We start from the raw sequence: 11,237 nt of genomic DNA, 5'->3' as shown, positions 1-11,237 counted from the left end.
AATGAGGCGTTTAATGTATTCTAGCAAACATCTAGCTCTATTAAGCCACCATTAAGCAAACATTACTACCATGAAAAAATGTAACTACAGGATGTTGAGCTACTTCAACTGCATTGGTGAATCCATACTGTAAAGCCTCAGAAATCTGTGACAAAAATAACTAATTGTTAAAACTTTGAGTTGTGATTTTTATCTTAGCGGATAGAGAAAAACACAATTAACAATTGGAAAGAGCATAGTGCATTCAGTGCATCATTTTATGTTTACACAATATACACGATGATCAATCGAGTACCATATGTTATAAGAACTAAAGCCTATAACACAATTCAAATTTGAAAATTGCAGAAACTATGAGAAGTAGATGGAACTGCAAATAGTTTATAAAAAAATGAAAACATAAGTACAAAGAAGGAAGCTTTGAATTATCTACAAGCAGTGTTTCTCCTTCGCCTGAATAAATTAGGACATGGCTGGTAATCTTGATGTACAGACATTAATTCATTTAATTGAAATGCCATAGTGATAGATTCTCTCATTGTTTTCAGCTAAGAAAACAGCCAATACATCTTCTCCAATGTATGAGTGGGATCATTATCATGGAAAGAAGGCTATTATAGCAGGGACACATAGGTAATTTTGAACCAAGATAAGTCACAAGATGAAGCTAAGAAGGAGACCTGACTTAGCCATGCAAATCACTCAGAAAACAATTGCTCAAGGGTATGGTGGTGTCAGCAGCTACGCGTGCAATCAGAGCATACAAGGCCAATTGCTCATCACATTGTGCACCAAGAAGTACTTCATTAGTATAAATGAAGGAGCCACCAAGTGGAGGGTGCTCTGAATAGGAAATATTTATTAAAAATTTCAACATACTTGAAACAGAAACACGAAAGTATTCAGCATCATCATTATCCTCAAATGCAGAATCAACAGCAACTATGTAAAAGAAAAGAAGCGCAGTCAGTATGTAGCACAACATGAGAACAACAGATGAAACACTCTATAAGCATAATTATCAATGTCTTCGAGGGCAGGGCAACTTCAAATGAAAAGGTTTGTACCCTTCAAATGTGACTCCACGATGATCTTAAACAAACTTGAACCTGCAAGTGCTCCATCAGCTGACATAGGACTTTTATCAGCACAAGCTTGCTGTGTATAAACATGATTGAAATGAATCATAATTAATAGTTATAGTCGATAGAATGACAAAATGAGTTATATTGACCAACCTAAGTACCTAGTCTTGTTACGTCTATTGGACAGTGTGCAATTAAAATCATCTGATAGTTTTCTAACCATTTCCAATCCAATGACTTGGATACAACACAAAGACTGATATTTTAGGTTCTTCTTCTTACATCCTTTAAGAATATTTAAGAGATTTATTTTATTGCAGCAAGTGCATTGTTTATATGCCGGACAGATCTCATACATTGCATTCAAGGGTTTGATAAAGCTTGCTTAGCACAGAAATCAGGTTGTGTGGTTGCCATCCTTTCAGATGATATACTTTGCCAGTAAGTTCATCTAGCTTAGTTACAATTACCTTGGTTTTTTATCATCAGCAACTGGACATACAGTGTTCCACACATGCATGCGCCAAACATAATGCAAGGCATATCACCCCTGAATATATTCAATTAATGAACTACTTATACTCTATCAGGACCTCTGTCTCCCATTATACTGCTGTAGTGCCCATTGGTCTGCGCCTCATTGCAAGATTAACAAGCCCTGATATGCCGATCGGATGTTTCCATGGAAAATAGGCAAAAGAATTGAGTATGACCAAAAGCTTAAGAACGCGGGATATTTATAAGTTGAGATAAATGCTGCAGAAGTGAGAGGGGCCATACCAGGGAGACAACATGAGCGCACCGCCTTGTTCATCGCTAAGCCGAGGTGCAACACCATCCAGATTCCATCAAAAAATGTGTTTGGCATATCATGTGGTGAACAAACTATAAGAGGTGAAGGCACCGATCCATCAGAAGCGTGCATCGAGTAGATCTGCGCCTTCTCGATGCGCCTTCTAGTGCATAGTAAGAGCATTTCTAGACGTAGAAAAGAAACATATAACTATTATTTCAGTAAAGAAGTTCATCGTACATGTTTTTCATACCACAAAAACTCACAAGCAGGCACAAAAAGACATCTCTTTTGTTTCCTAAAACTCCACAACTAATCGGTTCATGCACAATCCACCTGTTCTCTAATTGTACTGAGATAATGACATTCTGTCCTAATCAGTAATCACCATCATTCTATTCTCCAATTGAACTGACATAATGACATTCTCCCAATCTTCTCTAATCGGGAATCGTGAGGCACAAAGCCGACGACGAGAGGGACGCGAGAGAGACGCATGAGGCAAAATAGCACATGCCCTTGCAAATCTTAATTACAAACAACATAACAGAGACAAGTGAACCACATGGATGACTCCAAGAAGTAGACACACATTTGTTCATGACCACACAAAAAGCCACATGTTATAAAGAAACTGTATATGCAATAAACTCAGTACTCCTTGGACAACAAGCATTAGTCATATCAGACTAATATGCATACATGTGGTTTGCATTACAGTACACTAAATGTGCATAACCAAACCAACTTAAAAAAAATTCACGAGCATGGATTCAAAAATGCTACAAAATGGTGCAAATTTGGCAGCCATCCAAGGTACTGTCAAAAACAGGAAAAATCTACAACCTAAACTACTAATAAAATGATAAGGAGGAAAAGAAAAGCACACCTAGAGGGATCACATGAAAGTATGGTCAAAGTCAAACTGATTAAACATCATCACGTGTGCTTTATAAAGATCGGCATTAAACAAAAAGAAAAGGAGAATTTTCTTTAGCAAACTGAAGTTGATTCTGTGTCAGCTTACAACTAGCACAACATCACTTTTCAGCTCTGAAGGTAAAAGAAAATACTACCAAAAAGGGAGTACATGTGGTGGCCAACAACTCTCATAGAGCTATGTTTCATCTTTCATGTCATCTACTTAATGTTCTCAGTTTTGCAAAAAAATATGTAACATTATCTATTAAACAAGGAAATAGATGACAGTGGACTTGCTGACAAATATACACAGGGAACTGGATTTTCATAAACCCAGATTGATGGAGTTAACAGAACACAAGATATACACAGGTAACAACTGGATTGTTGAACACAAAGTATTGCGTGATCACCTTTCTATCAATGAAGGTTATGCGACATGTAATACAAGAAAGGAAGACCCTATAAGCTTCTAAAGATGCCATGTTATATCAGCGAAGTCACTTAATATAGAAACAAATTAATAACTACCAAGGACATCGAGGCATGATATACCAAGGTTGCAAGAAAAGTGAGGGTTCAGCTCAAGACATACATCTAAAGATGGTTTGGATGAGGTGCAGAACAACAACTTCAACCATGTTTTGTCGACTGTTTCCTGTGCCCTCCTTGTCTTCCCTTCCATCCTGTCATTTATAAGAGTGTAGCTGCCAAACAAGAGGCATGTATAATCCTTGTTATAGCTAGGAGGCAGGACATTTGAACCATCTAAAATCCTCCTCTCATAAATCTGAGCATTTGGAAACAAGCTAATACAAGGATTCATGTGATACTGTATATTCAGCAAATGTTTATCGAATTTCAGTGTAACTAATCTACCAAAAAAGACTTGTACCAAAGCCAACCTCTTTGCATACCTAAAGATAAATAATGAAAGGTAAGAACTACGATTATCATGAATAGATCTAGCTTTTTTCCCAAATGAAAGGCCAAGAACTAAGATTACTACGATTATCATGGACATATCTCCCAAAAAACACTTGTACCAAATCTAGCTTCTTTTTTAGCCAGTTGAACTTAGATCCAAATGGATGAGCTGGACATGGCGAATCACATCACATCACTAATACATAATATTGTAATAACACAAAATCAATGGTTTGGCTTAATAACATTTTGAGCCCTTTGTGATGACCTAAATGTTGTTTCAATCACGCAACTGATTACAATCTATCTAGCTTTTGTAGCTGAAGGACAGAGTCGTGGCTGAGGGTGTGCCTCTTCATTCCCTTCGCTAGGCCCTGCAGTAAGGGTTGGATTGAACATACAACACACATGAATCCGCAACAAAGAGAGACATCACGACGACGTCCGGTCAATCGATCTGTTGAGGAGGGTGGATGTCGATGGCGACGTGATGGCCACGGATCTAGCAGGAGAAGCGCCTCCTCCTCTCGCCCAATTGCGTCCCCGCTAGGTAGTGTCCACCCCTTTTTACCCTCTCAGTTTTTCTCTCTCTCGCTAGCACAGTAAAAAACGATGAGGTGGAACGCGCAAGGAGGCGCTATTCTCCCGCACATTATTGTGTTGGATTTCTGTATTTGCAACAACGCATATCTTACCAGACCAATAGGTGCTATAAATTACAACATCGGGTCATAATGCATTTGCTTTGTGCATTTCCATTCACGGTCATGACATGAGTGTGCAACGCGCGCACACAATGAAAAACAATTATCTAACGAGCGAAATAGACATATTTTGTGTTTCTATTAGAAACTAAAACACATGTCACACGCCTCTTACTCCTAAGGCGGAGGTGTGCGCTCTTGTATGTGCCTAGCCTGATTGCCATGAAAGAATTAAAGATAGCAGTCCCATTACTTATTATGTAATATTTGCAAAGAGGAAGATGAACTTGTCAGGTAATCATTGTATAAACCAAACAATATTGTTTCTGTCAGCCAAACACAAACTGATAGGCTGAGCGGTGAAACCTCAGCCTAGCTCTTTATTTAATCTCCCAATCTTGCACATGGTTTATCAACTACTGATCAAAAATCAGTTTAAAAGGAAAAGAACTATCATGAGTCAACTACCAAACAAGCTAACTCTCAGGGTAGCAACACGGACATATTTATTGATGAAACTGTGTTCCGTCAAGCTGCAATCAACCACGAGGCCATCAACAGAAACCGCACATCCTTACAGAACTGGGGAAGGGGCGACTGTGTTCAGAAAAATAACAAGAAGAAAATTGGAGGAACCGAACAATTTATTATATACCTGAGAAGAATACCAAAAACCAAAATGGAGATTCATTACCTTTGATGTCAGTGCCCTCTAAATCACTACCAGGACACAATTGAAACAAGAGGGCCATGCAACATCTTTCCTTCAAACCCGATGATAATATCTTAAGTGAATTCTCTCTTGCAACTGTGATATGGTTCGTGTCCTTGCAACAGTCAACTGCATATATTTCAGAAAGATGGCAAACTTCAGTATAACCAAGACACTGATGAGTAACTTCAATTACAACACTAAAGGAAACCATCATGCGAGTGTAAACATCAGGACGAACTATCATATTATCGTATATATATTACATAGTTGTATTATGGCAAGAAGTTCTGCATGATAAAGTATATTTGGCACTCCTAATGAGTAACCGAGTTAAGTATATTTAGCAGTCCTAATTTCAACCACTAAACCAGAGTATATGACCATATGAATTACATCAAATGGAAAAGATCAGCGAGAGAATTCCCTCCATAACAAAGATCCGAAATGCGTACCAGCTACCAATGGCGATGTATAGAAGCTTCTGAGGACGAACCATGACAAAGTGCCTAACATAATATTGAGTAGCTTCCCTTCTCGACTCTTTCGATATGAGAAATTTTAGTTCATGTAGCTGGGTTTCACATTTAGGATGATATGATATTAGTGCAAGAACAGATTCATAACAAAACTTAAGACAAGCTATGAAGGGATCAAGAAAAGGTCCCTTCATAGCTTGTCTTAATTTTTGCAATTACAAAGGTGCCTGCAAGAGTTCTGCACATCATTGGAGAACCTGGACTTGAGTAAGCTACTTCAGAACATCAATCAAATGAAAATTGTGGGCTAAAATCATTGCAATCAGGAGAGACAACCCAGGTTTTTTCCTGTTACAATTCCCCCAGCCTGACGTGATATGACAGTGAAGGATCAAATAAGATGACTGCATATGTTGTGCAAGTAAATGGCAGTCCATAAGATTCTAATAACATTCTGAATTAAGATACCCACCTTTCTAGCTCGCAGTACAACAGGAGAGATCAGATTTTCAATTACTTGCAAAATTCAGATGTAGCACAAGTCACCAAGTCAGAGATCATTGTACCAATCTAACTGTAGAGGGTATGTGTCTTAGCTGCGAGGACCTAGGAGCAGTACTCGGTGGCACCTTGCTCGGGCCGGTGATCTCAGGCGCTGCGAGGACGGAGGCGGTCAGTACAAATACCCAGACAGAGGGAGGGGGAGTGGGGGAGCACCTTGACGATCTCCATGGCATCCAGAGAAGAAGCTCCTCCTCGAGCACCTCCATCGCGGATCCGTCGAGAAGAGGGGATCGTCGACGAGCCGGACGAGCACCTCTCCAAGCGGCACGATGAAGATTTCCGTCGACGTCCTAGTCAACTTTGTCGCCTCGCCTCCAAATCGCCCAGATCGCGCACCACCGGCCACCGGCTCTCCAGATGGTGCCCGGCAGCCGCGCCGGGTTCGCGCTGCTCTGCCCGTGACGGCCATCGTGTCCGCCGCCGTCGGCCGCTGCTGCTTCTCCAGTGCGGACCACCGCAGCTCTCTGCCGGCCGCTGCTCCGACGAGCCAGACGGGTAGGAGATGAGGGCGAGTAGGCGGCGCGGGGGGCGGCGGCGGCGGCTTTGGGGAGATGAGGAGGCGGCATGTGGGGGAGGACGAGCTCCATTTCTCTCCCTCTCTTTTCCCCAATACGCGTGCGGTGCCATGTAGGCAGGGAGGCCCGTCTCGTCCGTCGCCGCTCCTCCTCGTTTCGACACACGCCTTGGCCGGGGATGCGTGCGGTGCCATGTAGGCAGGCATGCAGATGAGTTGGCGCAGTGGTGAAGCCTTCACAAAAATCTGCATGTCGCCACGCTGGCGCTTGATGAGTTGGCCTGAAAGCTGCATGTTGCCACGCAGGTGCCTGCCCAGCTGGTTGGGCTGGCATCTGCATGTGAACGGCGGTGGAAGCTTGGTTGACGTGGGCTTGGCGGTGGCCTTGCCGGCGTCTTTGGCGAGGGCCTTGCCGGGTGGCCCGGCAAGGGTCTCGCCGTGGCGTGTTGTCGTCCCCGGCAAGGATCTTGCCGGGGGTCTGGTGGCCTTCCTTGGCAAGGATCTTGCCGAGAATCGTCGTCTTCTGATCTGATCTTGAATATGTCTTCATAAAAATCTATATGCCACCACAAGGGTGCCTTTCCGAGTCCTGGCCCCATGCTGATGATGGCACGGGGGCCGTGGGCTCAAGGGTGGCTCGCTCTGTTGGTGTGGGGCGAGCTGCCCCGACAAGAATCTTGTCGGGGCCGTTGAGACCACCCGGCAAGGGTCTTGCCGGGGGAACTTGCTTCGTCCCTCTGCTTTTTGTGGTCTTGGCCTTGGCGTTGCTTTGATTGCCTTGGGCTTCGATCTTACCTTGGCTCACCTCCCTCGTTTTGCTTGGTGTGGCCGTGAGCGCGGCTCTGACTGCCCGTGCACAGGAATAGGGGTACAAAGATGCACCCCTATTTTTGTACACCAACAGGAGCCCCGGGGTCTGGGCCACACATAAGCGCGACGCGTTGTTGGGCCAGGCCCAAAACGGTGCGCGGGCAGGTGGGGCGGTTTTTACCGTGGTAAGATTCTTCGCGCGCTCCGCCTTCCACGACCCGCGCGCGAGGCGCGGCGTGGAGGGGTGTGCATGACGTGGGCGACATGCGTGGGACGGTTTCCACACGCATGTGTCACATCGCAGTAAAGAGGCGGCTCGCGTCTTCCCCGTAAAAAGAGGGAGGCATGGAGGCACGGCTCATTTACTGAGCGGAGTCGGGGTGCGGTCTTCAAGGCGTCCACTCCCCACGATCACGGGGTGGGGAGAGGTCGCCTCACCCGTCCCCTCAGTTTTGCACGTCTACCACGCGTCCTTGTGGTGGCAAACGGTGGAGGCGAGAAACCGGGCCGCCGCTAGTTGGGCGGCGGGTCGGTCCTGATTCCCCGCGCCTCCGGTGTCTGGATTGGCCGAGCGGGGCGGCCGAGCCTCAACCCCATTCCTTTATAAAGAGGAGAAAGGGGGAAACGGCACCCCACATTATTCCATCTTCTATCTCTTTCTGCTTTTGCTCCTTCATCTCATCCGCCATGGAGAAAGGGAACCCTGGTCCTTCGACGGTCGCGGCGAGGGTCGCCGCTCGACAACGCGTCCCTCCCCCTCCTGAACCCGTGGTGGTGCAACTGACCGCGAGGGGAAGGGGGAGGGGCGAGGCCGTGGGCGAGGCCGGGGCAGAGGCCGTAGCGCTCGGGGAAGAGGAGGACGGGGCGGCGCGCCAGCCTCGCCCTGCCAATGATGCCCTTCCCGATGGAGGGCCACGTTGAAGACAAGCCTTGCGAGTTCTTCATCAGGCTCCGCCGGCCCCCCACGTCGTCGTCTTCGTCTTCCCACTCCGTTCTCTCGGGTGATGGAGCGTGCCCCGCCCCAGACCCTTAGGTTGCACATGAGGGGCTGCGGGAACGGGGGCACATGGGTCAACGTCGACTTCCCGGCTCCTCGAGTTATGTATCTCCGCCATGGATGGAAGACGTTTGCCCGCATTCACAGCCTGACGGCGGGGCTCATCCTCTACTTCAAGTTAATGGAGGACGACCTGCTCTCCGTCAAGGTCTTCGGAGACTTGGGAACTCGTCTGAAATGTTGTGTGGAGAGCTCCTCTGATGGAGATTCTGACGATGGAAGCTCGTCCTCGAGCGACAGCGATGAGGAGGACAACGGGGCGGACAGCGGGGACGAGTCCGACTAGGCGTCGGACGCCCCGCGCCTGGGCGGGTGCGGCAGCAGCAGCATCTGCACCTGGCCGCTCCTCCGGCAGAAGCTGTCCGGGGGCAGGGCCAGAAGCTCCTTGAACCTTGCGGGGCTATCTCCTTGGGCGGCTGGCGTCTGGAGGCTGTGGAAGAGGAAGAGGGCGAGCGGCAAGGCCGTCAACTCGGAGTACGCGGGCACCGACGCCTTCATCGCATATTGCCGGTCCTGCCGCCTCGTCTTCCAGCTCCTTTTCCGGCACCGTCATCACCGGCCCGCCCGTGGGTGGCCACCGAGATGTTCTCTTGGTGCTTTCTGCTGCTCGTAGCTCACCTAGGCGTCCCTTTTGCCCTTTCGCCTCCTTGACCTGCCTCCTGAGGAGAGGGACAAGAAAGGGATTACGGGCATCTTATCTCTTTTTTAGTTTGTAAGCCTGTGGGCCTTTGTTAAATTTAAAACTTGTAATCCCCTTGCTCATGTTTTTCATCTCGCACGAACTATACCTATATGGGATCTTTTTAATGAAAAAGGGATGCTTGCCGAGTTTTTCGTTCGTGGGTAAACCCCGTGACAAGGAGCGAATCCTTATTATTGTTTTAAGATAAACGTTTTTCGCCTGGCAACCGGCCTTGCCACCCCCACTCCACTCAACCGTTCTCACTCTCTTGGCGGAGGCAGGGATGAAGTGGGATTTAGGCTCCTCGTTCCACTCCCTTGCCGCCGCGGCTACGACCAAATCCGGACCTAGGGAATAATCCCTAGGTATAGGAAAAAGGGGAGCACGACAGCCTAGAGATAAAAACGAGGTTTCACATGCCCCAGTCCGGTTCCGAAATGCATGACAGAGGATAAAAGACTTATCTGGATCTGCAGCCCTTGGTAATCTCATCTTGTCGCGGTTGGATCCTTGTACTTGCAGCCCCCGGCAACTCTGGCTTGCTGGGGTCGGGGCGTCAGTCCGTTTCCTTCTTTCCGAGTAGCTCATCAGAAGTGCTCATGTGTCCTACGAACCAAAGGAGGACAAAAAAGGAACAGACAGACGCACACTCGACCTCTAGGCTAGGGGTTAGTCGCCGCTAAGCTCTACCAACCCTGACCAAGGAAGAGACTCGACCTAGCATGCATGCTATAACTTAGGGCGCCAGCGCTTCATTTATTTATGCTTAGGGTCTACGCCTGGCTTTGTACAAAGGGTCACATGCCTTGTCGGCAAAGCTTGTACAAAAGGTGGCTTGCCGGGAGGCCCGGCAAGCCGCGCCTTATGGATGAAACTTGCGAAGATGCTCGATGTTCCAGGAGTTGCTCACTGGGACGGCATCTTCGGTCTCCAGGCGGACTGCGCCGGGCCTGGTGACTCGCATTACCCAATAAGGGTCTTCCCACTTCGGCGTCAACTTGTTGGAATTCTTGGCCGACTGAACGCGCCAAAGAACAAGGTCGCCTTCCTCGAGGCTTTGGGCATGAACCTTGCGGCTATGATAGTGGCGCAAGGCTTGCTGGTAGCGTACCGCTCTCACAGCCGCCCGAAGACGATCTTCCTCAAGGAGCGTCGTCGCGTCATCTTGGCGCAACGGCTCTTGCTCAAGCTCATCATAAGAGAGCACTCGAGGTGACCCGTATATGAGTTCCATGGGGAGAACTGCTTCTGCCCCGTATACTAGGGCAAAAGGTGTCTGGCCAGTGGCTCGATTTGGCGTTGTCCTGATCGACCAAAGAACCGCCGGCAACTCAACAATCCAGCGCCTTCCACTCTTGTGCAGCTTGTCAAGGTCTTTGTTCTTAGGCCTCGCAACACTTCAGCATTTGCCCTCTCCGCTTGGCCGTTGCTCCATGGATGTGCCACGGAAGAAAAACAGACATTGCTGCCGAGGTCTTGGATGTAATGCATGAAGGTGTTGCTTGTGAACTGCGTGCCGTTGTCGGTGATGACTTTGTTTGGCACACCAAAACGGCAGACCAGTCCTTTGAAGAACTTGACGGCTGACTGAGCAGTCACCTTCCTCATTGCTTCCACTTCCGGCCACTTTGTGAACTTGTCGATTGTAACGTACAAGTACTCAAAACCCCCGACAGCGCGGGGGAAAGGGCCCAGTATATCGAGCCCCCAGACCGAGAATGCCCAGGAGAGAGGGATTGTTTGAAGGGCTTGAGCCGGCTGATGAAGCTTCTTTGAATGGAACTGGCACGCTTCACACTTGGTTACTAGTGCCGTCGCATCCTGGAGGGCGGTGGGCCAGAAGAAACCTTGCCGGAATGCCTTCCCGGCAAGGGCCTTGACCCTATGTGGGAGCCACATATGCCTCCATGTATCTCCGCCAACAGCTCCAGTCCTTTCTCCCGGGGGATGCATTTGAGTTTCACACCGTTTGGCCTCCTCCGGTACAGG

General features: G+C 47.7%; 1 protein-coding gene across 1 annotated transcript; it reads right to left on the bottom strand.

Annotated features, from left to right (window-relative positions):
• Nucleotides 1–844: 844 nt before the first annotated feature.
• On the bottom strand, nucleotides 845–8,454 carry LOC125550753 (uncharacterized). Its single transcript, XM_087520190.1, has 7 exons — nucleotides 8,295–8,454; nucleotides 6,339–7,232; nucleotides 6,188–6,276; nucleotides 5,598–5,716; nucleotides 5,125–5,271; nucleotides 3,395–5,027; nucleotides 845–2,063 (listed from the first exon to the last, which is right to left on the bottom strand). Exons 1-5 carry the CDS (start codon nucleotides 8,452–8,454, stop codon nucleotides 5,268–5,270), a joined length of 1,266 nt encoding a protein of 421 aa, XP_087376316.1. The 3' UTR covers nucleotides 845–2,063; nucleotides 3,395–5,027; nucleotides 5,125–5,267.
• Nucleotides 8,455–11,237: the final 2,783 nt, after the last annotated feature.

The sequence above is a fragment of the Triticum urartu genome, chromosome 4A (genome assembly GCF_056163025.1).
Source record: "Triticum urartu cultivar PI428250 chromosome 4A, HENAU_Tu73, whole genome shotgun sequence".
NCBI lineage: Eukaryota > Viridiplantae > Streptophyta > Magnoliopsida > Poales > Poaceae > Triticum > Triticum urartu.
This window is presented reverse-complemented; position numbering and strand designations above follow the sequence as displayed.

Excerpts from the sequence above, each read along its gene's own strand:
- LOC125550753 (XM_087520190.1), bottom strand. The coding sequence starts at position 8,454 with ATGAAGAACTCGCAAGGCTTGTCTTCAACGTGGCCCTCCATCGGGAAG. Across the intron at positions 7,233-8,294 it reads CCCTCCCCCTTCCCCTCGCG|ATCAGATCAGAAGACGACGA; the intron begins GTCAGTTGCACC and ends GACATATTCAAG. Across the intron at positions 6,277-6,338 it reads ATGCCATGGAGATCGTCAAG|CGCCTGAGATCACCGGCCCG; the intron begins GTGCTCCCCCAC and ends CCGTCCTCGCAG.